At 43.4% G+C, this 25,027-nt stretch overlaps 1 protein-coding gene across 2 annotated transcripts in view; it reads left to right on the top strand.

The window, feature by feature from the left end:
• The window catches only part of Lama4 (laminin subunit alpha 4), a 149,450-nt gene that overhangs the window by 43,351 nt on the left and 81,072 nt on the right, over positions 1-25,027 (top strand). The window contains exons 3-8 of one of the 2 annotated variants that reach the window (XM_059272542.1): positions 2,253-2,377; positions 8,210-8,290; positions 16,735-16,949; positions 19,176-19,250; positions 21,087-21,238; positions 23,957-24,067. In XM_059272542.1, the coding sequence (XP_059128525.1) occupies positions 2,253-2,377; positions 8,210-8,290; positions 16,735-16,949; positions 19,176-19,250; positions 21,087-21,238; positions 23,957-24,067 (759 nt within the window). Of the gene's footprint in view, positions 1-2,252; positions 2,378-8,209; positions 8,291-16,734; positions 16,950-19,175; positions 19,272-21,086; positions 21,239-23,956; positions 24,068-25,027 lie in introns of both variants that reach the window. The other variant, XM_059272541.1, reaches the window with a different exon arrangement.

The following is a 25,027-nucleotide window of genomic DNA, read 5'->3' as shown; positions in this document are numbered from 1 at the left end:
TTATGTAGCTCCCTGCTTCTCAAAACTGTGGCTTCTGACACCCACCCCCACCCCCACCAATAACGTTTATTGCCGTCAGCTTTGTTTCCTGTTTGGAAAAGGGCAGAGTGTTGAATGTGGGGGCCCAGCCGGGAGACCGGCTCCCACATTTTATGACAGGGTACTCTTGAGCAGTGAGGGATAAGAGATACTAGATAGAAGGATAGAGGGGAGAGAGACAGATAGAAATACAGGACAGCCTCAGGAGGGCCTGGATCCTTATCCACCAGCCCCTTCTGTCTCCTCTAGAGAGCTATTTATAGGAATGCCAAGGGGTGGCGCAAAAGACCTCCCCCTAGCACAGCCAAGAGCAGACCCTTTCCAATCACTTGGTAACCACACATGTGGTCACCACACACGTGGTCAAGCAATCCTCTAATGTAGCCCTGCTGGGTAAAGCAAGCTCAGATCTCACTAGGAAACCTTTGTGGGCCCCCACAGTTGAAGGAGAAGAAGCATTTTGCAGTTTCAGGGTTAAAGACTTTCAGAGCAAGAACCCTGAAGGCCATCTAGTCTAAAGCTTCATTGTGCAGAGAAGAGACTGGAGAGACAGGAAGATCAAAGCACTGTTCCACGTGAACTAGTTGGAAAATGAAAAGTGTTTCCGGCACTATCTCTACCAGGCCCCCTCCCACAAACTGATACCCATGCCTTCTAGGGAGAGTCATAATAAATTGTTTATAAGAGGCAGGTGAGAAAAGCCTGTGTTTGCACTCCGATATTTTAGCAGTTGAGAGAGATTGCATCGCTTTGCCCTTGAACATTGCTACCCATGGCTACTACAAATAGAACTGAAGCCTTGAAGGGGAACCCAAAGCATCCATCAAGTGACAAAGGGACAGAACTGAGAAACAGCCCGTTTTTGTACCTTAATGGTCATGTCAACCATTAGAGATGGCCTATGATCTCAGAATGTTTTCTTCTGTACAGACCTGCTCCATCTGTGTAACAAGGACTCAAACAAATTTGTCTCCAGTTTACAAGCATCATTACAAATGTCTTGTGGTTCAGGTGCCTGGTAGTTGTTTACAGCTCATTGTCTTTCCTGAGAAGGACATTGTCCCCGAGTTTGGGCTCATTTTGGATGTGCATTGCTTTTATTTTCTCAAGATGCTAGTTCTTCATTTCATGTTTTCCCTCTTCCAATTAATTTCCCTAAATATTTCCTGTGGGGTGGCTGAGCACATAACACAGTTTTAAAGACTGTGTGGGAACTCTGTCAACACATTCTTGCCTGCCTATCAAACTTTATTTTTAAGAATTCTCACTGATCACATAGTCTAAGACAGATTCTAATTTCTTTTCTGCTGCATAATTATACTTCATATCCATATCCATACCTAATCCATACCAGAGGGCTAAATACTTGAGGAAGGTCCAGTCAGGATAGCTTGTTGCTATCCTGACATAGGACTCCTCCTGTTGGACTACTGTGTTGTACTGAGGACCTACCTCACCCATGTTAATTGTGATACAGTGCTAAATAACCCAGTGTGTTAGAGAAGAGGGACTAAGGCTGGGAATAGTTAGCTCAGTGTGGGCAGTGGAACACAGGCAGAACTGTGAGGGGAGAATTGCAAAGAACATTCTGGAGATTCTGCCTGCTACAGTCAAGGCAGAAGGAGCAGCCTAGTTTATGCCAGTCTTCCTATTTGTTACTTTTATCATAAATGGAAAATTATGCAAATCAACCTGCCTGCTATTTCTGATGTCGTTAACCACGATGGCAAACCATTAGCAGAAGGCCTTTCTCTTCCTTCTCCGTCATGTGTGCCACAGCCCGACATATGTGCCCTTCCAGGCCCGTAAATCCTTATTGGTTCTGCTGTCATGGTTAAGCACTATGGGAATATTATTTGTTTTCATTTAATATTCATTCCACATCAGTAAGCTTAAGCATGCAGAACACCTAGAGTGTGGTAGTTCTAATTATCCTTCTGAATCAAGATGGGCACCTGATGAGTCCCCTCTGCACGCAGACTCCAAATAGAGTCCGCAGCCTGCCAGCGCACACATGGACCTGCAGGATGCATGCATCCACCTTCATCTCCACTTCTAGCTCTGGCTAGGACTAACATGGACGCTTTATGTTGCCATACACCATGTGTTCTGGCAGGCCTGATGCCCCCTTGTTTGACGTAAGCCAGGGTGTTACATTTGCTGTCTGTGAAATTTCTTCGTTCTTCTCACTGTTCCTATTTTCTGTCCCACAGCACTGCCAGCGGAATACAACAGGGGAACACTGTGAGAAATGTCTGGATGGCTTTATTGGGGACTCCATCAGAGGCGCACCCCGACTCTGCCAGCCGTGCCCCTGTCCCTTGCCCCACCTGGCCAAGTAAGTCCTAAAGGCAGATGGCCTCTGCCTAGAATAATGACAATCCTCACAATTATTCTTTGGCTCTACACGGAGTTCCACGGATTGTCCATAGCCAAAACTGAATGCTTCCGGTTGAGAAAAGTGTAAGAAAGCGCTCTGGCCTACAGACACTTTTGGGGGGGAGCTTAAGCACTTTCCGGTACCAAATTTGGGGTTCCCTCAAGCACTCTTGTGTTTAATTATTTGCTATAATTATTCACAAAACTCAAAACAGCATTATACTTATGACTATCAGTTTGTTTAAATGATACAATTGAGGAAGAGCCAAATGAGGTAACCGCTACGGAAATATATGTAAATAAATTGTAGCTTGGAAATCTAATTGGTCTTAATAATAAAAACTCGGAGTCAGATAAACCTGGAGTCAGATATCGGGTAAAAGCTGAAAGATCAGAGAAGCAGAGCAGCAGCCACTAGAAAGACTTCTTTCCTCTAGGAATCCTCATACTGAAAGGGCCAAGCTCCTGTCTCCACGCCCCCTTATCATTTCCTCTCTCCACCCAGCCATATCACTTCCTGTTTCCTCCTCCCAAGTACTGGGATCGAAGGCATGAGATCCCAAGTGCTGGGATTAAAGGTTTGTGCTACTACTGCCTGGCCTCTAATGGCTAGCTCTGCACTCTGTTATCTAGGCAAGGTTTATTTGTTAGAGCACAAACAAAGTGTCGCTACAATAAATAATGTATAAAAGACATGAATAATGCAAGAAGGAAATACAGGGGAACAGGAGGAGAAGGTTCAGAAATCCCACACCGTCTCCAAGAGCTGAACCCCTTTTCTCAAAAGTGTCTCCATATGCGAAGAACCCAGAAGCTCCTGCGCCCCACTGTTCAGACTTCTTGCACAAGTTTCCTTTCAGAGGCATGATGGGTCATTGACTATTGTAGACTAAGCTCAGAGGTTGGGGGCGGGACATTGAATGTTCTAGCCCTTTAGCCATGGGAATGTTTCCTCTAGTGACCACGCCCACACTGAATCCATTAAAGGGTCATTAAGTGTCCTCATTAGCATACTCAGGTACAGTGAAAAGGCTTTTTATAAACCAAGAAAAAGATGTCTTTTCACCTGACAAATTCAAGAGTTATAGAAGCTCTTTACTAAAAAGGGGAGATCAGAGTTTAAATGTGTTTTTAAACAGAATCATCAACAGCGTAGGTGTATTGAATAGAGTCACCAACCCACCTTCATATTTCTGTTTTGACACATAATACCTATGTGGTCTCAGACTGGTTATCTTGTCTCTATGCATTGTTCTCTGTGAGACTAGGTTCAAATTTTGGCTCCATCCCTTGGTTCTTTTACTGGCTCTGGACTCAGCTTTTTCCTTAGTAAGTAAATTAAAGTAAGGTATAAAGAAAGGCCCACAGTGGGCCTGTGAGACTGGACATGGTAACATGTGTGGACCATGTGGATGGATGCCTTGAACACAGGAAAAAGCTGAAGTAGATATTGGCCTTATTAAACATAGAGGCTAGTAACTTTGCTGAAACTGTGTTTTATTTACTATATGCCAGGAACTGTTGTTTTTTATAGACAGTATTTACATAATTGATAGTAATTGTAAAGAGTAAGTTAAATAGATTACTTAGAGAGCCCACGTATGGGCTGAGAAGATGGCTCAGTAGTGCATTCATGAGGACCAGAGTTTGGATCACAGGACCAATGTAAATGCCGGGCAGGTGTGGTAGCTTGCCTCTAACCCCAGTGCTTGGATCACTGGAGCAATCTGGTTAGGTCAGTTAGCTGAATTACTGAGTTCTGGGTTCAAGCGAGCAACCCTGCCTCAGTACATAAGGCGGAGAGCAATCGAGACCCATCCAGGAACACATCTCACGTCAACCTCTCACCTCTACACACTCAAACACACATATACACATATGCACACACCGAAAAGGGCCCAAATATCTGCCCCCTACACACACTGATAAAGCGATAAAGGAAGATGGCAGCCAGATGTCCCCTTACTTGTCTTCCTTAATCCCTTGAGGAATCAAGTGTTTTCAAATCTTACAACGTGCCGGCCAGCGAGCAAAGTCAAAACTTCTACATTTGCATCTTTCGAAACCCACTAAGCTGTTTATTAAGCTGTTTCAGACCTTTCTTAGTGATTTTTCGTGGCTGACAGTATTAGTAATGTGTGCAAGATGAATGGTCCTGGAAGGGAGAGTGAAGAACACAAACACTAAATGTTGTGTTATTTTCACTCAAGAATGTCCTGATTCATGAACTGCCTGCCTCATCCGGGTATAATCTTTAAATGCTCATTAAAATTCTGTTCTCAAACATTAATCCTAACCCCCTCTAAAGAGACATTTACCGCTGACTTCCTCATAACAAGTTTCACTCATCTACCCATATAAAGACGTCATATACCGTCGTCTTCTCGGAAAAGGAGTTAGAAGCTTTGAGCTTAGACAGTTCCTTTAGACATTACGTGAATTGGGAAAGCCATCTTAAAAGGTTCCTTCCAATCGCATCTTCAGGCTTTTGCCTTTTTGCCCCATTTACATGGCCATTCTTCATCTCAATTATTGAACATTAACATCTTAAGATATCAGACCCTTAAAACACCATTCCCTACAAATAGAGGACCTTTGTCTACATGAAATCAGGCAAAATATCTCTTCAGCACTTGCCATATGCCAATATCACACTGATACTCCTCGCCAGCAGTGTAGCTCTCCAACAGCTGAGAGCCATGATTCACTGGGTCAAAGTAAAGCAATTTTTATTCTCCTACAGCAAATGAGCCTTTCTCTTTTGAGACAGATTATCCCGTATTTTAGCTGAGCAAGAAGCAATGCTTCAGGCTGTTAGCCCCTTCTAATAAGAGAAGCAGAAATCGACCAGCTGGGTAATGAGTCTCCTGCCCTCAGCTCAGAAGCAGTTTCCAAGGACATCAAGATCCATGACTCCTGCCCATGCTCTGCGCATGAAAGGACACATCCAGGGTCCGAGGCAGCAGCTGAGGGACCTCAGGAACACATTCCCGAGTTAGAAGCATACTCACAGAGACAGAAACTCACCATGTTCTCTGTGATACAGACATGATTAACAAAACCTGCAGAAAATTAAAACAAAGGCAAAATGATGCTACCCCTGAGTAAACAACATTTTGTTGGGGTGGGAAGAGGGTCTGAGAGGCAGGCCTTCTCTGAGATGTTACAGTTTTCTCTGTAGTGGCCATGTTGAGGAAAACCAGCTTCAAAAAGGCAGGGATGGGTTAGTTGGTGGTCACAGGACTGACAAGATTTGGCTGGATCCCCTAAAGGTCTAATCTTTGATCTGGTTTTATTATTGATTTAGTGAAGGAACTATCTCAAGCATTAATCAGATATATTACAAAAAGTCAAATGTCACACTGTCATTTCCGGCTTTCAAAAACTATTCATATTGCTACTTTCTCTCTGTGTGTGTGTGTGTGTGTGTGTATATATATATATATATAAAGCATCAGTCTAAAAATAAGTATCGGACAACTTCTCAGGCAAGCACCTAATTTGGAATCTGAATTATATTGAAAAGCCATGGGTTGAATCAACCACCTAGGACTGGGGTTTCCAGTTAATGACTGACAGCTCATCAGAAAACCAAGGCAGAGGAGGACCAGAGGTAACTGGGTGCTGAAGAGTGCTTGCTGCTCGTGCAGAGGCCTAGGATTCTGTTCCCAACACTCAGAAAACCACTGCTGCCTCTAACTCCAGCTCCAGGGGACTGATGCCCCCTCCAGGCCTCCTCAGGCACCCTCAAGCAGGGTCACGGGCACACACAAGACACATAACTAAAGTACAAGCAAATATTATTTTTAAGCAAGGAGATAATGCTTGAAACATCTAGGCAATAAAAAAATTTTTTTTTAAATTTCTATTTCTTCTTAAACTTAAGGGTTTTCCCAGAGTAAATCCATCTTCCCACTTGCAAAGGGCACCACAGGAGTTAGAGTAGACTGGGAAAGGCATCGGGTTTTAATTTTCACATCCAATAATAGAGATTTCCCTGGTTTTAAAGCATAAACTGTTAGTGCTAGTGAAAACAAAACTGAACATCCATGGCTGGTACTCACTGCCTCAGAGCCTGCACCATGGAAACCAATCAATGGACCTGCCGTTGTTCCCAAGGGCTATTTGCATAGAGTCCACTTGTTTATTCTGGGCTGGCCAGACATCCTCTGTGTCTACCAGCAACTATGCTAATCGCTCCAATTAAGGGAAATGGCATCTGTTTGAAACAGTAGGACATCAAATAAACACAGAGGACTCCAGACACCCCAGGCAGATGTTTCCTCTTTGAGCTATGGGCAGCCTGGATGGAACACCTTCAAAGAAAGATGCATGAGTATTTGTTCATTTTTTTTGGAATGCAACAGGCAAGATTTCTGTAGGTCAGCTAAGGAATAAGAACAGGCAAAATAAAGGGTGAAATTCCAAGGAAATAGAATGTCATGGGGATGTTTTCACCAAACTTCTGAGAAAGTGAATCCTGACTGTGGCCTCTCACTGAGGAACACACACTGTTTTTGTACCGATTTTCTAACCACCTTTGACGAAAGCAGGCATACATATCCCTCTGCTTTTCTTCAGTCATTGTTAGGGTGAAATTGCTGGTACATGCAGAAAATGAGAGCAGAGGTCACACCCCACTGATCGCACAGTCCAGAAGCCCAAAAAGTCACACACACACACACACACACACACACACACACACACACCACCTAAACTTCACAAAACTGGTGTGTCATTGGGAAATTTGCCATTCCTGAAAGGGTAACACTCCATTTTTTTTTTTCTGCCTCAATCAATTAGGATGGGTATTTATTCTGCTGGACCAATATTTTTTTTATCACGTTTCTGTTTTATGTCCTAATTTTTACTAACTTAAGAATAAAGAAGGGGGGCTGGAGAGACGGCTCAGTGATTAAGAGCACTGACTGCTCTTCCAGAGGTCCTGAGTTCAATTCCCAGCAACCACATGGTGGCTCACAACCATCTGTAATGAGATCTGGTGCCCTCTTCTGGCCTGTAAGGACATATGCAGACAGAGCACTGTATACACAATAAATAAATTAAAAAAAAAAAAAAAGAATAAAGAAAGAAGAGGAGAGGGGAGGAAGAAGAAGAAAGAAGGAATTTCCACGGGGTGGATTTGTGTGTGTGTGTGTGTGTGTGTGTGTGTGTGTGTGTGTGTGTGTGTGTACACCATGAACTTTATTTCTCTATTGAGGACTTGTGTTTGGCTCTTTGATCTGCTTCAGTCAGTCCCTCCACCCTTAGTCCAAAAACTTAAGGTACACAGAAGGAAAGAGTAAGGCTTTCTGGATGATCTCATTTAGGACTGGCTCACTCATGATCTTTAAAAACAGAGGTTGAGTTCAGAAAAACTGTGAGGAAACATTTAATGTATACACAAAACGTGGTGGAAATAGGAGAGAATTCTGTACAAGTCTAAAGTTACCAGTCAATTTTCTATTTCTGGCTTTTGGGCATATATTTTAGAATTGCACATAGAAGGTAAATATTATATACACATATTTGAATATATTGGTATTATGTAATCCGCTATGTTAGAAATCCCTGCTGTTTCAGACAAAACTAATAAACCACCTCTATATAGAGATATGTCATGGTATACCTGGGAGATGGCCACACATGGCTTGTGGTGCAGTCTGTTCTGAAGGGTAAGAATTTAATCACATTTGTTGGAGAATAACCAGGTAGAAATGACCTAACAAAATTAAGTCAGCCTACAAATCAGTGGTAATGGAATGACTTCTAACATCTCCCATGATTCTAGCTTTGCAGAATCCTGCTACAGGAAAAATGGAGCTGTTCGGTGTATTTGTAAAGAAAACTATGCTGGGCCTAACTGTGAAAGGTAGGTAAATAAAAAAAATTTTTTTTTTCCTTTCATGGGGCCAGAGAAAGCTTTCTGTGTTTGTGTGCATCAGCTCTGCCATGTTTATCTTCAATGGGTTTTGAGATTGGGGTTCGGAGTGGAAAAATATTTTACAACTCCAAGTTGGGTGTTGTCCTCAAATCTCATGTCCCAGTATAGCTATAATAGTATGTTCCCTTGGGGTCCAGACCAGCCTGGTATCTTGGGATAAATAGACAGGGAAAGAAGAAATTGAATCTGGGTGTTTGGGGGAGAGTCTCCAGATGATTTTAGTAAGCCTCCCCTCTCTCCAGCATAACAAACCAGTGCTATAATTCATATCTCTCCCACAAAGAGTAAGGCTTCCTGGGTAAACAGAAAGTGGGTCTTCCTATCTTGAATCCTCTATTGCTCATAGAAATGTACAAACCAGTTATTTAATTCGCTCATCATTCCACCTCTTACAAAATAAAATTCACAAACCTGGGTGTTCTGAATCCCTGTTTGGTGTTTACACAAGATGTTCTTTTTTAGTTGCCCCATGGTTTGCTCAAGAAACACCTTGGCAGCTAAGCATGCCGCGAGGCTTCCCACTCAATGATTTCCTAGTGAGATATTTGCAACTCATTCCCCCAGGATGAAATGCCTGTAACTAAAAGAATCTCGCAGAGAGGTCTTCATAACAGAGACACCATGAACACTGGCCTCACCATTGGACTTAGGCAGCTCCAGGATGTTGTGATTCCATAAAGACAGCAAGGGAAGGGCCAGAGGTACTGGCCAAAACTTTAGTCTAGCAATATATCCACAGGCTTCTCACCTCGTGGGCAGCGTATGCAGGCTAGGCCCTCTGTGGGACTCACAAACTCAGCCCGTGGCTCAAGAAATAAATCCTTAATTACAAGACATCTGTCTCCTAAGAAATATCCCTGCATCTCTCAGAGAGTGGTTCTGAAACATAAAAGCAGTCTCAGCTTGTGAAAGCTGATCTCTACGTTGTTATACTGACTTTTAAAAGTGCAAGATGTAGGTAATTCTTGCACTGGGTGAATGGAAGTTTTCCTTTCCATTAGCATTATAAGGGGGAAAGTGAGCGCTAAGGACCCACATGGGGATTGGCAAAGGAGATCAGATGAGATGATTAATTAATGTTTGTGACACAATCATTATGTGTCTCCTTATTTGGAGACACAAAAATATGAGGCACACAATTTACTCATTTTCTGGCTCTGTGGGAGGTCTGAGATAATTGTTTATCAGGCAAGGATGGAGGTTTTTCTCCTGTGTCTGAAGTTAAATTCTGTGTAGTCTGATGAGGACAGAGCATATTGCTAATGGATCTCCAATGTCTGCTATAAGGAGTTAATGGCCCTGCTGACCAAGCACCAGGCTGGCATACATAAGACCTCTGTGGGGAAACAGGGGTTTCCACTCTGACACAGGACAGCATGCCCACTACAGCACGTGATTGCAGATATAAAAAAAAAAAATTACCCTGCATATATCAGAGGCTCATGTGATCTGCCATTACCCAGTAAGCCAAGTCTTGATATGTTTGTACTGCCCCAGGAAATATATGCTTTAGAAAGAACTCCAGGAAACTGTACAGTGGAGGGATTCTAAATCAGCTCACCACAGAGATACTTGCACAACCATGCTTACTGCTGCATTGCTCACAGTAGCCAAGGTATGGAGCAAGCCAGAAGCTCTATCAACAGATAAGCAAATGTACATATGTCAATGGAATTTTATTCAGCTCATAAGTAGAATTAAATTATGACATTTGCAGGGGTGGATGAAACTGGATAGAGGAGGTTATGTTTAGCAAAATAAGCCAGACTCTTGAAAGAGTCCGGTTGTGAGCTAACATGTGGGTGCTGAGAATAAAACCCAGGTCCTCTGCAAGAACAGCCAGAGCTCCTAACCACGGAGCCATCTCTCCAGCCTTCTGATTTCTTTTAGTTTTGTTTGTATTCTGTTTGAAATTCCGTTCTGGTTTTCTTTTCGGAAAACCCATAGAGCCATAAAACCCATAAAAGTCATGGGTGTGAGGAGTTCCCACCTAATTTTATGTTTGAAATTCTAAGATCATTTAAATGAACACTGGAGGGTACAGTCTATGTAAATATTTGTTTTTTTAAAATGGAGTCACACTATATATGAGTTGAAAGTCTGAAACATAAAATGTGTTTTGCTTGGGCTGTCTCCTACCCTACTAAGTAATATAGATCAAATGCAGCCATTGACCTTGTCATCACAATTATGTCCACGACTCTCCGTTGGCCTGGGCTCCTGCCTGCCTCTTTTTCCTAAAGTACCCCTCCTACCTGTTGGACTTGCCAATCCTCAGGTCCACCAGATCAACCAGAGATCTTCAATAACTGATGCTTACTGAGTGCTTTCTGTATGTCGGGCACTTTATACATACTTTACATACAGCAATGGAGTTAAGTGTCAAAGACAATACTGTGGGCTACCATTTCAGCCTTATTTACAAGAGGAAGAAACTGAGACACAAAGGATTGAGTCACAATTTTTCTAATCTCTGCTACGACACTGTGAGCTCGCCTACAGAAACAGTCTCTTACTGTCCACTCTTCTCATATCATAGTATCTGACATACTATTGGTACCTGGCTATATATTTTTAAGTAGTACCTTTTTAACAACAACAACAAAAGTAGTAATCTAATGTTCATTTAAAGACAGGAACAATGCCATTTGAAAAGTCAATCCTTTGTTGCCTCATTACACCCTACACCTCCCATCCCCATCCCAGGAAAATGGAAAGGAGTGAGCTAGAATTAGTTAAATCAGATCACGGCTTTCTTGCTAAGTTGAAGCTGCAAACGGAAGTTGGCTGCTGATGTGTGTGATTAGAAAACTCACAACCTGCTGGGGATATAGTTGTTTTTTGTTTGTTTGTTTTTCACTCTTTACTCTTATTACTCTTTGTGGGGGGGCCACCACTCAGCTCCCTAACAAACACATGGAGACTTATTCTTACTTATAAGTGCCTGGCCTTAGCTTGGCTAGTTCCTAGCCAGCTTTTCTTAACTTAAATTATCCTGTCTGCCTTTTGTCTCTGGGCTCTGTTCCTGTACACCTTTTCTTTCCTTCTTAGTCTGTGTCTGGCAGGGTGACTGGCCCCTGGCATCCTCCTCTCCTTCTTTTCTTAATCCTCTTCTCTTTTTCTCCTTCTATTTATTCTCTCTGCCTGCCAGCCCCGCCTATCCCTCTCCTGCCTAGCTATTGACCATTCATCCCTTTATTAAACCAATTAGGTATTTTTGGCAGGAACAGTAACACAGCTTCACAGAGCTAAGCAAATGTACCATAAAAGAATGCAACACATCTTTGCATCATTAAACAAATGTTCCGTAGCATAAAAGAATGCAACACATCTTTAATTAATATTCCACAAGATGGGAAAGATTTGCTTTGCTCATTCCTATCCAGTATGGCCTTCAGTTCACAAGAGGTACACTTGAAAGATGTGGAACCTGACGCTCGGAGTCATGAGGAGACTTAATCTAAGCTCCTAAGGATGGCTACTGATAGATCCAATATCAAAATCCAGAGCCCTTGTTCTTCATGCAGGTTTTCAGATGGCAGACTTACATGGTCCCAGTGCTTCTGCCTCAGTGGTCCACATTGCTTTATCACTTACTTCCACCTTTTTGATTTTCTGGCAGGATAAGGACCATACTAAGACCTTATGAAGCTTTGCCATGTGGGTGCTGTTGCTAAAGGATTCGAGGAGAATGGGGGAAGCCAAAACATAGCCACAGTGACCTTAGTACCCTAAAGTGTGTGGTGGGAAAAGGACTCCAGCAAAGAGACACAGGCAGAGTGCAGTGTCATCAGAGATGTCAATGATGACGGTGGTGAGGAGAGTGATGATACTGATGATGATGATGGGCTTAGAGATAAAAAATAAATAAAAGAACAGTAAAGAAGACTGGGAGAGCACTAACAGTTACTGTCGTTTTTGATGATGCAGACATTTGGCCTAATTCCATCTTAAAGGCACCAAGTCTTTGAACAATCTGTCGGCACTATCGTTTTCATAGGATTTGTCTGGACCCTGTTCTCTGCCTTGCCTCTGGCCTTTTGACTTCTAACCTTGAACAGCCTCTTCTCTTTCCCTAGCCTTATTTCTCAATCTTAGATAAACAAGAGAAGCACATTTAAATGACACCTCCTCTCTAATGTGCCTTCTCTCTCTTGAAATGCCTTCTTATTTACCTCCCCCCCCCCCCGAAAGATGACTACAGTATGACCCTTCCAGAAAATTTTCTGAGCCACCCAAGCAAGGAGTTTTGGATTCCTAAAAAAAAAAAGGCTTTCAGTGCTGTGTGGCCTTGGGGGAGAAATTGAAGAGGAAGGAGAGAAAACAATAGCTACCAATCAAAATGGCTTGTTGTTGTTGTTCTTGTTGTTGTTAAGGCCAGGCACAGTGACACATGTCTGCACATCTAGCATCTGGGAGGGGAAAGAAGGGAGAATCAGGAGCTTGAGGTCATCCTTGGCTACTTAGCAAGTTTAAGGTCAACCTTGGCCACATAAGACCCTGTCTCAAAAAACAACAACAAAAAAAATTGTTTTGTTAAATGCAAGATGGCTAAACTATCTTTTATGCATTGAATGGACTATCAGTTTATCCATGCTGGCTTCCTTATCTATAAATGTGGAATTTTGAAGGGGACAATAAATCAGGGAACATTTGTATGCTAGCTCTGTAAAGTCCATAGGGCCGAAAGTTTAGATTGTAACTTCAGAGTTGACTCTAAACCTACCACCAAAAGATGGTCTTGAAACTCAGATGTTTCCATTGTGATCAAGACTCCAATTTACAGAATACAAAACTTTGTTTTCCCGTGTGTGTGTGTGTGTGTGTGTGTGTGTGTGTGTGTGTGTGTATACACCACATGTATGTATGTGCACGTGGAGGCCAAGTGTTTTCCTCAATCATTCTCTACTTTACTTTTTTTGAGAGAGAGTCTCGCACTGAACTTGGATTTTGCAAATTCAGCTACACTAGCTGGCCAGAGAGCTCCAAGAACCTACCCATCTCCATCCCCCGTGCCGGGATTACATACATGTTCTTTAATTTATGTGCATTCTGAAAATTAAACTCAGGTCTCCAGTTTGCACAACAAGCATTTTACCAACTGAGCCATCTCCAGGTCCCCATGGATCTTCCCTTTACGGCAGGCCAGGAGGCAACCTATAGTGATGGAATGGAATCAGTGGAGAAAACAAAGAAACTAGCATCTGGGCCTCCATGAGGCATGCAAGTCCTTTCACCCAAGACCTCAAGATTCCCAGCTGCATACTGAAGTGGATCTGAGTCCAATTTCAATAACCAACAAGTCTAATATTTTCTGTTTGGTGAACTGCAGCAAAGAATAGAAATTCAATCCAGCCACATGCTCCACCGTGAATAATTTATGCTGGCCGGAAGACCAAAGGCCCTAGAAATCTGAGGCACAAAGACGTAAGGAATTATGAATAACAAAACTCATTGGACATTTCCTCTTGGGGTGTTTCTTTGTGGAGTGTGTAGAGCTTACATTGGTCTTCATCTTTTTCATTGACTTGTAGAGCGCATTATACTATATTTAATTCATTTCCTGTTCTTTCAGAACAGGAGCTGCATTTTTCCTCTTCCTGTCTCCCCCCATGCCTTACACAAAACAGACATGAATTGTCCCTCTGTTGAATGAATTTACTTATTCATTCGTAGCAGCAGCATCAGTGTGATGCAGGGTAGATCAGGGGAAAGAACATCAGGGTTGGAAGGTCTGAGCCTTGAACTGTGACCTCCTGGGTGATCCTGGAAAATGGAAGCAGCTAGCCTCTCAGCCTCAGAATGTCAGGTGTGAGTGGTCTTCCCTTCCAGCTGTCAGTGGGAACTGAACGAGCTAACAGGGCAGCTCTGAGACACAAGCAAAGGATATAAAAAAGACTGACAGACACCAACATCGCAGCTCCACCGAAAGACGGACATCACATCACGAGAAGACCGGGAGCCCATGCACCGTGTGTTGTTGAACAGTAATGTGGTTAGAGCGCCCCGGAATGACATGTGGTTTGGTTGCACTCCTTGATCTGTTTTCCAAATGTTCTGAACCATGGTTCTCTTGCCTCAAAGGGGAAACGTTTTAGGTGTAGTATCTTATCATTGCCCTGATGTCGATCTCTGGAAAGTCCTCCCTACTGTCCACTCCTGAGACCATCTCCCCAAATCTATGCCACATCCCTCTTTGGTCTCTGTTCCAATCTGAGAGCGGCCAACTCTACTTCTTCCCTTTCATCACACTCAGAATCCTCCCCTAGATTTCTCTTTTCTTTTCCCTTTCCCATGAGAACTGATTCCTCTGCCTGATCTTCAGCTCTACTGAGGAGTGACTGAATGTCTCTTCCGGCCCCTCCCATGCAGCCTTCAGCTGCTCTTAGCCCATCTTCCATACTCTAGCTTTAGGCCCTACAGCAAAGGACAGTCCACGGTCACCCAGCAAACACATGTGGTTTAACCTTGGCATACTCTGCTAATCTCTAAAAATGCAATGCTGCAGCAAAATCCAAATTCCTACTTTTTCCTTCCAAAATAAGGTCTGCCAGCCCAAGTCCTCTGTTTCCTGACAGCTAACAGCTTGGTAACGAATGACTGGTGGCTTTGAGCAGGTGTCCCCTTACGTGGGGCCAGCGGTCCTCGCTCTCAAAACAGGGTCACTTTGGGAAAGAAGAAGGCATTTCTGCCTCCAGACAGAGGAAACCTCATCAGCGTACACAGCATGGCTCATGAGTGATGGCTGAAGAGATGTTTGGTCTCCACCTCTGCTCACTGGGTGTCCTCCTAAAAGGCTGCTATGATACAGACACTGACTCTTCTCCTCACCCCTCGTAGATGTAGGTGGGCACCTAGTCTCTGTTAGTTCATATACTAAAGTACCTAGAACAGCAATCTGGGTTCTACTCTGGGTTTTTTGTTTGTTTGTTTGTTTTTTTGGTTTTTTTTTTTTTTTTTTTTTTTTTTTTTTGGTTTTTCGAGACAGGGTTTCTCTATGTAGCTTTGCGCCTTTCCTGAAACTCGCTTTGGAGACCAGGCTGGCCTTGAACTCACAAAGATCCACCAGCCTCTGCCTCCCAAGTACTGGGATTAAAGGTGTGCACCACCACCGCCCGGCTTCTACTCTGTTTCTTCTGGTGTTCTCAGTTCCACTGCCCACTTTCTGTCCAGACTGCCTTTGCTCAATCACAAGATGACAGCCAGTAGCTAAGGGCCTGTCCTGCTGCCCTTCTATGACAGTCAAACAAGGATCTAGGCTATGCTTCTGTGCTGGCTAATTTTATGTCAACTTGACACAAACTAGAGTTATCTGAAAGGAGGGAACCTCAATTGAGAAAATGCTTTCATAAGATCCAGCTGGAGGGCATTTTCTTAATTAGCGATTCATGAGGAAGGGCATAGCCCATTGTAGGTGGGCCCATCCCTAGACTGGTGGTCCTGGGTTCTATAAGAAAGCAGGCTGAGCAAGCCATGTGAAGCAAGCCCGTGAGCAGCACCCCTTCATGACGTCTACATCAGCTCCTGCCTCTAGGTTCCAGCCCTGCTTGAGTTCCTGTCCTGACTTCCTTCAGTGATGGACTATGATGTGGAAGTGTAAGCCAAATAAAGCAAGCGTTTCCTCCACAGTTTGCTTTTGGTTATGGTGTTTCATCATAGCAATAGTAATCCTAACTAGGACAGTTTCCAAGGAATTACTCCCAAGTCAGTCACTTTGGACTAGCAGAATGCTCAGCACTGATTGGCTCAGGCTAAGTTCCTTGAGCAATTCATTATGGTGTGACAGGTTGTGATTCAGTTCTCAGTAGAGGTCGGTGCCACTAACATTTTGGTCAAGATATTACTCAGCCTTATACTATTAATGCGTCTCATTACTGGACATTTAGCAAATGACCCTACTTATCACATGCCACCTATGCACACCAGTTCCCCAAGATTACCAACAATGCTCTAACACTAATTTAAACAAGACACTCGTGCACCTGAGCCTGAATAATTTACAACACATTGAGAAGTGGTTCTTCCTCCCCTCCCCTCCCCCCCCGCCCAAAAAAACTATAAAAGGGGAGAAATGAGATGAGAGATAATGCCCACCCATAATCTTAGCAGTTGGCAGACTGAGAGAGAAAAATAGATCATGAGTTCAAGACCAGCCTGGGATGTATGGGGACACAGAATCAAAATAAACACGCAAATAATAAGTAACAATTTTTTCAGAAGTCTGGTCATGTTAATAATATGGAAAACTTGGAATGAATTCTGGGTGGGCATCTATAAATATTCACTATGTTTTTCTTCTATGTACGAAAGATTTTTTTAAACAATGAAATAACTCTGGATGCTAAATAGTTGGCATGTTTAACACCTTTCAGATGTGCTCCTGGTTACTATGGAAACCCCTTACTCATTGGAAGCACCTGTAAGAAATGTGACTGCAGTGGAAATTCGGATCCCAACCTAATCTTTGAAGACTGCGATGAAATCACTGGCCAGTGCAGGAACTGCTTACGAAATACCACAGGATTCAAGTGTGAGCGCTGTGCTCCTGGCTACTACGGAGATGCCAGGACCGCCAAGAACTGTGCAGGTACAGGTCCTAAAAACCTCAACCAGCTGTGTGGCCAAGACTGCTCTCCATCGGAACTGATTTTAGATAAAGAATTTGTGTTGAGGGAATATTGCCAGTGTCCCCCTGATTTTATCTATAGCAGTGGTTCTCAACCTCCCTACTGCTGCGACCCTTTAATACAATTCCTCATGTTGTGGTGACCCACCAACCATAAAATTATTTTTGTTACTACTTCATAACCATAATTTTGCTACTGTGATGAATTGTAATGTAGATATATGATATGCAGGATAGCTGCTATGCAATGGGACCCATAGTTTGAGGACTGCTGGTATAGATTGACAAACAGAATGTACATCAGAATTTACCAAAGTTAGACATTTTTCATCAAGGCAACCAATGAACCTTAGCTTGTGGGTGGAGTGAAGTAAGCAAGATCAACATGAGTGAGTTCTGTCTTATTGTGTTCATCTTTATGATTTTGATTGAAGAAATGAGCCATGTCATGATAAGTTACCTATATCGACCAAGGACTGAATGATATCTGATATTGGCTCAAATGAGTTATTTTGTTCTGGAAGCTGTGTCATGTTTCAGTTATACTTAATAAAATTAATGTTCCAGATAAGTAAATTCACAAAGCACAGACACAGTTTAATCCTGTGTCACAGGGTCCTCCACCTTTCCTCAGATCCTCAGAGTCAGTACTTCAGAGAGCAGGTGAGAAATCTGTTAGCCTTCAGTTCGATTGAAGGGTGCACTTCTCATCCTTAATTCTCCAGCACATTTGCTGCATAGAATGTGAGGTGAGCTGCTCTCCTCCAGGAGGAAGGGCTCAAACTGAGTGCTTCTCCCTAAGAGACTTTTAGGAAGGAGGGAAGAGAAGCAGGGATTGTGCGCTTACAGCATGCATTCTGGGAAATCCCCCGTTGAAAGAGTCACTTGAAAGACTTACAAAGGGAAGAGTTTAATGTTGAGAAGAGTGCACCTGTGATCTGACCACAGTGAAAATAAACATACCTCCAGAAAAAGAAATGCCTCCAGAGCCACAGTACTAAAAACAAGGGCAGGCAGAAAGAAAATTGTCCAGTTAGGTGGGTCGGGCATTAGAAGTGTGGTGGGGAAATAAAACCTTAGGAAATGGCATCATTATTCTCAAAGCACTAACTAAACCTATATTTAAACAACAAAGATGCAGACGCTCCTAGATGACATGGCCGTGGGAAGCAGCAGAGCATGACTCCGAAGTAGGCTTTAATAAGTCTGCATTTTGTGGAGCATTACACAGTGGAAGTATAATAAGCCATGTGCCCCTTGGAGCTAATCCTCTGTGGTTATTCTGTGAGGGAAAACTCATAGCTATTTCAGCTTATGGCTGGCTAGCTAGCAGAGATAGCTTAGGAAGTTTTAAAATATTACAAATTTACTTCCACATAATAAGTCCGAGGGGATCAGAACGTAACTCAGTGGTAAAGCATACAGTTGGTCCAATCCCCATCATTGCCTGCTCTCCACCCCGGGGCAAAACAAAAACAACAACAAGAAGAAACTAGTGGAAAATTAGAAGTCTGATAAGATTGTATTTTGGTTTTGTTTTTCAAAAGGCATTGCTGAAAGTCATCAGTGGACGGATGATGAGCTCTCAAGTCTTTTAAATTCATATAAATATGTTCCCAGTTCTTTCCCTGGCACCGTTCCTAGCATCCCCCTGACACCTCCCATTTGGAGTTTGGAATCAGTCTTGCCAAGGGTCAAATGCTTGGGAGCCAAGAATTGCTCCTGGGCCCCTTCACTCTCTCCTCTGGAGCCATTCCCTCACACCTGGCAGGGACCAACCCATCCCGCTGCTGTTGGATTAACTGGAAACTCTCTCTGATGAAAGGATGGCTTTCGATTTCAAGTTGAATGCTGAGCTCTGTGGTCATTGTTTCCTTGGGAAAATTTCCTGGGCCTTTCTGGTCTAAACATGTGTTGAGTTATGATAGAATCCTAAAGAGTTGGGAGAAGAATCCTAGGGAATGAGATTCAGTTTTGCTTCAGGGTCATATTTGAACATCCCACTTGCCTTCGCTGATAGAAGAGCATTATCCTGGTATCACAGGCTCCAAACTCATAAGGATGAGCACGATTAATCCCCATTGAAGGATTTCAGCAGTAGCCAGTATTTGTGGAAACCATGGAAATACTGCCCTGTGTTAAGCATTAGACGATGACTCCCTACTCTCTTGTTTTTGTTTCCCACAGTGTGCAATTGTGGGGGTGGCCCATGTGACAGCGTAACCGGAGAGTGCTTGGAAGAAGGATTTGAACTCCCTACAGGCATGGACTGCCCAACTATAAGTAAAAATAACAGTACTTGAATGACTGACCCACTTTCTCTAATGCACTGCAGATATTGAGTTAAGAAGAGTCATTTGCAGTTAAATTTTTTTTTTAATGGAAGAAAAGAATTGACCCCCCACAAATGATCCTTTACCTCCACATACACACTGAGGCACACATACACACACACATATCATACACACAGACACACACACACACACACACACACACACACACACACACTAAATATGTAATAAATGTAGTAAAAAGAAATGTAAAAGATGAATGTGATACCACTTTCTCTGAAAATGTTTCACTCTCAGCCCTGGATTTAAGGCTGTATTCACTCCAGGGTAATGGACCCTGTACAAAGGTCCCTGGTGGTCTTGCTCTCATTCGGCAGTGAGGTAGTTTTGCTGACATCACTCCACTTTAGACATCTCACTTAACTAGTCTTCACACTCAGCTTCATGGTCCCAGGACAGAGCTCTTCCTGCATTGTCTGAGAAGTCCTCAGATAATGGGACAGACAGTGCTTCACAACACCTGCAGACACAGAAACACTAGGAGGCTTGAGTAGCTTCCCCCAACTCACTCCAAATCTGGGGTGTGACCAGAAATAATGTAATAAGTTATTATAAAGCAGAGTTGCTTGCTTTTACTTTCCTGGATTGCTTTGTCACTCGTGAGCAACAAAGCTTTTGTCTTAAAGAATATTCAAACATTATGCATCCCTTCCCCCAAACAAAAGTATATTGATCCCAAAGTCCTGGTGAGCAGAAGAGATTAAATATTGCCAGAGCATCATATCTTAGGAAATGCCCAAGATGTGAGATACAGCAGGGCAAAGTCTGCAATTATCAACTAGATTGTCCCTTGACCAGCTCCATTTAAAGACACCCAGATGCCTACATAGCCTTAAACATTGTCAGCAGCCTGAAATGTAGGCTGGAGACTCATTTTCTAAGGGAGCTGATAGGTAGTGCTGTGTTGACCTTCCAGTAACAAATTAACATATTAACATGCATTAACCCTTTAGTCGCCGTTTCTCAGCTCTCCAGAAAACAGCAGCACCCATGGGAAGGAGCTTGGGAACTGGCAAGGTACAAAGAGAGGTCAAGACAGGGTTCAAAGCTTGGTGTGTGTTCCTTTTGATTGTATCCATGGAGGACTGCTGGGTCCTGGGTGGGGATCACAGTGTGAGAGGTGAGGAGTGTTGAGAAACGGAGGCTTGTCTCTTCAACATGCCAGGTTTGGTCAGATCCTTGGCACCTTTCTTGGAGACCAAGTCATGACATTAGCCAAAAATTGTACCCTACAGACCTGCTCTGAGGACCTGTTCATCTAGACAGGAGATGGGGCATGGAGAGGAGCCAGGCCCTCCCTGGGGGAAACAAAGGCAGGCGCAGCATTCCTGCACTGACTGAGAAAAGCTAATGGGGCCAGAAAGATGCTTGGCCACCGGCCTGCTCTACCAGCTGCCACCAAGCAAAGGTGGGAGGGAGACTGACAAGAAGGGAATCTTTCCAGAGGGATCTGGAGTCCCACTACTAAAGAAAAGTGGGCAGGGCTTCTTGTCCATCCATCCCATGGTCCTCTTCCTTCCTGTCAGCAGTTCGAGTTGCTATTAACCCACTGTCCCTGCTGTCTGTTTCTCGTTATATTTTAAGTGGAAATCCTGCCTGGTGTACAGTTTGGTTGGGTAAAGACTGGTTCTACATGGCCAGAGCAACCCCTCAGGAAACAAAAATAAATGTGGTCTTGGTCATTAAAGCCATGTGCTTCCAGCTGCCTTTTGGTTCTGCAGAAATGACAGCCCCGTTTCATCTGCAGGCTGCGACAAGTGCATCTGGGACCTGACCGATGACCTGCGGTTAGCAGCGCTGTCCATCCAAGAGAGCAAAACTGGGCTGCTGAGCGTGTCCTCTGGCGCTGCGGCGCATAGGCACATCAACGAGATGAACTCTACCATCCACCTCCTCAAAGTACACTAAATGTTGTGTTTTGGTCTGCGCCTCCACTGTAGTTCCACAGGCTCCCTCTTGGCCACGTCTGTGGCCTGGTGGCAGCTGAGCTCCGTGGCTGTACCACAGATTATGTAGTTTCAACATAGATAATACCTGTTACATGAGAAGTTAGGAAAAGTTCATCATAACCATGAGCTAATGCCCCAATCAGAAGCTGCCATTTATGTCAGAGAGCATATGGAAAAATGAAATCAATAACAGATTAGTATCTACACTAGAAACTCTTCTTTGCAAAGCTGTGCATTCATTATGCAAACACAAGCCTACCCAGTATACCTTAATTTCAGCCTGCAGGGTTCTGAGGAGTTTATCTGGACCCTCCCTCATCCCCTTTCAAGTTTTCCTTCTCGCTTACACCTGTTCTCTGTTTTTCCAATGCCTCTCTCTCTTTCTCTCTCTCTCTCTGTCTTTTTCTCAATCTCTCTGTCTCTGAAACACATGCACACATCCTCAAACACACAAACATTTACACATGTGTTTGTTCTCCTACCTCTATAGAAGAAACAAGTTAAAGGAAGTTAATGGGAAAAAAATAAATAAAATAAATAGATAAAATAAAAACATCTCATATACGTCAGCTTTAAGAGGCCTTTCCTCTTGTAATGGACCTCCATCACAGCTAACAGATGTTGTTATCAACAGCAGAGTTCAGTGAAAAGCCATCAGACTTAATGGCAGACTGTTTTATTTTCTTAGTCAAGCTAGCATAATGACTGGGAGCATACACTGTTTTGTCCAGACCCAGCTCTAGCCATCACTATGTGAGCTCAGGTAAGTTAACGAACCTCTCTGTTTTTCAGTGTCCTCATGTAGAAATGAGGACATTACTGGGGAAGAGCCACTGAACTGGGATATGTGAAGCAGTAAGAAGAGGACCTAGCATTCATTACTTTGGGGGGGGGGTGTCAAATAATATCCACAATTGGCTAAAAATATGCAACGCAGACCAAAATAAATGTCCTAAATGATACCATTTGGAACTGCTGTGCCAAACTCCCCTGCCCAGACGCATAAGAACATTAATTCTCAGAGGAATCCTCCAGACCCAGGGCAGTGAATGCACTCAAGCCTTTCCATAAGGCACATCTTACATGGGTGTAGATGAATTTCTAAACAGTCTTATTAAATAAAAAACACGGAGCCAGATATAGGGGTTAAAGCCTGAGAGAGATCAGAGGAATAGGAACAGCCACAAGCTAACCTCACCTCACCGATACCTCAGCTTCCAAATGTGACTTACTTCTTGTCTATCCACGCCTATATGCCTTGCTGTTCTGCCATCTGATTTGCTCTCTCTGTCTAGCTACATCACTTCCTCTTTCTGCCCAGTTCTGTCACTTCCTGTCTGTCTGTACAGACCTCCAGACCTCCATGGTTAACTAGTGTTGGAATTTAAGGCGTGTGCCACCACACCTGGCTCTGTTTCCAGTGTGGCCTTGAACTCACAGAGATCCAGACAGATCCCTGCCTGCCAAGTGATAGGATTGCATGACTTTTGTGTTTACTTATAATGGCTTGGTTTTTCCTCTGATCTCCAGGCAAGCTTTATTTATTAGAGCACAAATAAAACATCACCACATTTTAGCACAAATAAAATATCACCACATTTCAGCACAAATAAAATATCACCACACATGGGTGTCACTGCAGTTGGCAGAAAAGCTCTACCAGGATTAAAAGGCTTAATCCAAAGCAGCCCCAGGACAGCTGCATTTCCACTAAGTTTCTCATAAATGCAAGTTGGGGGATGGGGGAGGGTAGTGATCCAAAATAGAGAGACTCCGTCTCTCTATATCCAAAGGAGGAAAAGGCATTTCTAAAAATCCATTTTCATTGATCCTGATTACTACTTGTGTTTCTCTAAGACCTGATTAGATTGAAATTTGCCAGATTCCCAGGACCACCTCCAGCCTAATTATAGCTTTGTGACAACAGAAAAGGGTGTCCTTTCCTTGCAGCCAGCCCAGGGCCTGGCCAGAGCTCCCTGAACTACATTAAGTGGAGTTAGCAGACTTTCAGCCCCGGAAACTCAGGCCCCTCCTGTAGACCCACTCTATACAGAATGCAGCCATCTGAGGTCCTCTATTAAGGACAGAGGTCATGAGCTGGGGAGATGGCTCAATGGTTAAGAGCATGGCTGCCCTTGCAAGAAGACCTGGATTCAATTCCCAGCACCCATATGGAGGTTCACAACTGTCTGTCACTCCAGTTCCAGGGGATCTAATGCAGTCTTCTGGCCTCCTGGGCATTGTGCACACATTGTGTACAGACATACATGCAGGCAAAACAGCCACATACATACAATAAAAATATATTTAGAAAGAAAAGAACAGAGGTCACAGTCTATCTAAATCTTCCTATGTTGAAAGAGTCATGTGTATTATTTAGAACCTGGTGTCTGGGGATGAAAGGATGGCTCGACAGTTTAGATTGAGTAGTTTTCTTGCAGATGACCAGAGTTAAGTTCCTTGCACCCACGCTGAGTGGCTTACAATCACCAGTAACTCCAGCTCCAGGGAATCCAACACGCTCTTCTGGCCTCTGTGGACACTACACTCATTCACAGATTCACACTAAGATATGGACAAATATTTACTTTATAATAAATAAAAGTCAAATCTTTTAAGACTGTTGGGACACAATGACTAAAATTTTGAAAACACTTTTTTTTCACAGACAAGATTGTCAGAGAGAGAAAACCAGTATACCCTAAGAAAGATCCAGATCAGCAACTCTGAGAGTACAATGAGAAGCCTTCTGTCTGACGTGGAAGAACTGGATGAGAAGGTATGTGTTCCGTGTCCAACCTATCATGTGACAAAACTTTTCCTGGGGAGACGCAACACATATGTCTGTTCACCCCAGATACCACCAAAGTCCACCTTGGTGAACCAGTGAGTTTTATTAGGATTACTTAAAGGAGTATGGGTGAAGGGGTTCCTCACATTAAGAGCAGAAATGACTCAAAGACAGATGTATCAGCAAAGCTCACCCCAGCATCGGTGATAACTTACAAAGCTGGGAACCTGGAGCACACTGCACAGCCTGAAGGCAGCTCAACAGGTTGGAGAGTGTCCTTTCTGGGTGACTCAGTTGGTCTAAACCTCTTCCAGGCAGCTCGTTGGTTTCTGTTTCTTCCAGGCAGCTGGTCTGGTCTCAGAGTCTTCTTTGTAGTTGGTTTCTCGGGGTCTTCTTTGTACCTTAGCTCAGATAATCTGAGAGGGACTCTCAGCTTTTATTGTTCACTCTGGCAGGGAGGGGCCTAGTGAATCTGGCCAGTTTCAGGGACTTCCTGAAGTTATTTTGAGTCATTTACCTTCCTATTTAAGGAGCATCTCTATAGGATAGATTATTTCAATCCCAGAGGAAACTGTTAAAGCAACAGGGTCCACCTTGAAGAGTCCAGGTAGCCCATGTGAGCCAAACAAGTCATAAGCAGTGAGTCTTGGAAAGTTCAGTGACTCATGAGTGTCCAAATAAATCAAGGCCAGATCCACAGAGAAAGTTAACACAGGACATCTTTCCTGTCTTTCTGTTTTAATAGGTTTTCTCGAAAGAACTGTGCTTATGGGGAACTTTCTATGCATTTATAGCTGGCTGACACAGTTGATACGTTCTATAACTAAGATAGTCATTCAACTGTTTGCTTTAGCTCTGTACAGGTAAGAGCTATCGAGCATCCAGAAATATGCTCTATTATATACAATAAACACTTTAAATGTGAGTAAAGGAGCATTGAACGCAAAG

The sequence above is a fragment of the Peromyscus eremicus genome, chromosome 8b (assembly GCF_949786415.1).
Source record: "Peromyscus eremicus chromosome 8b, PerEre_H2_v1, whole genome shotgun sequence".
Lineage (NCBI taxonomy): Eukaryota > Metazoa > Chordata > Mammalia > Rodentia > Cricetidae > Peromyscus > Peromyscus eremicus.
This window is presented reverse-complemented; position numbering and strand designations above follow the sequence as displayed.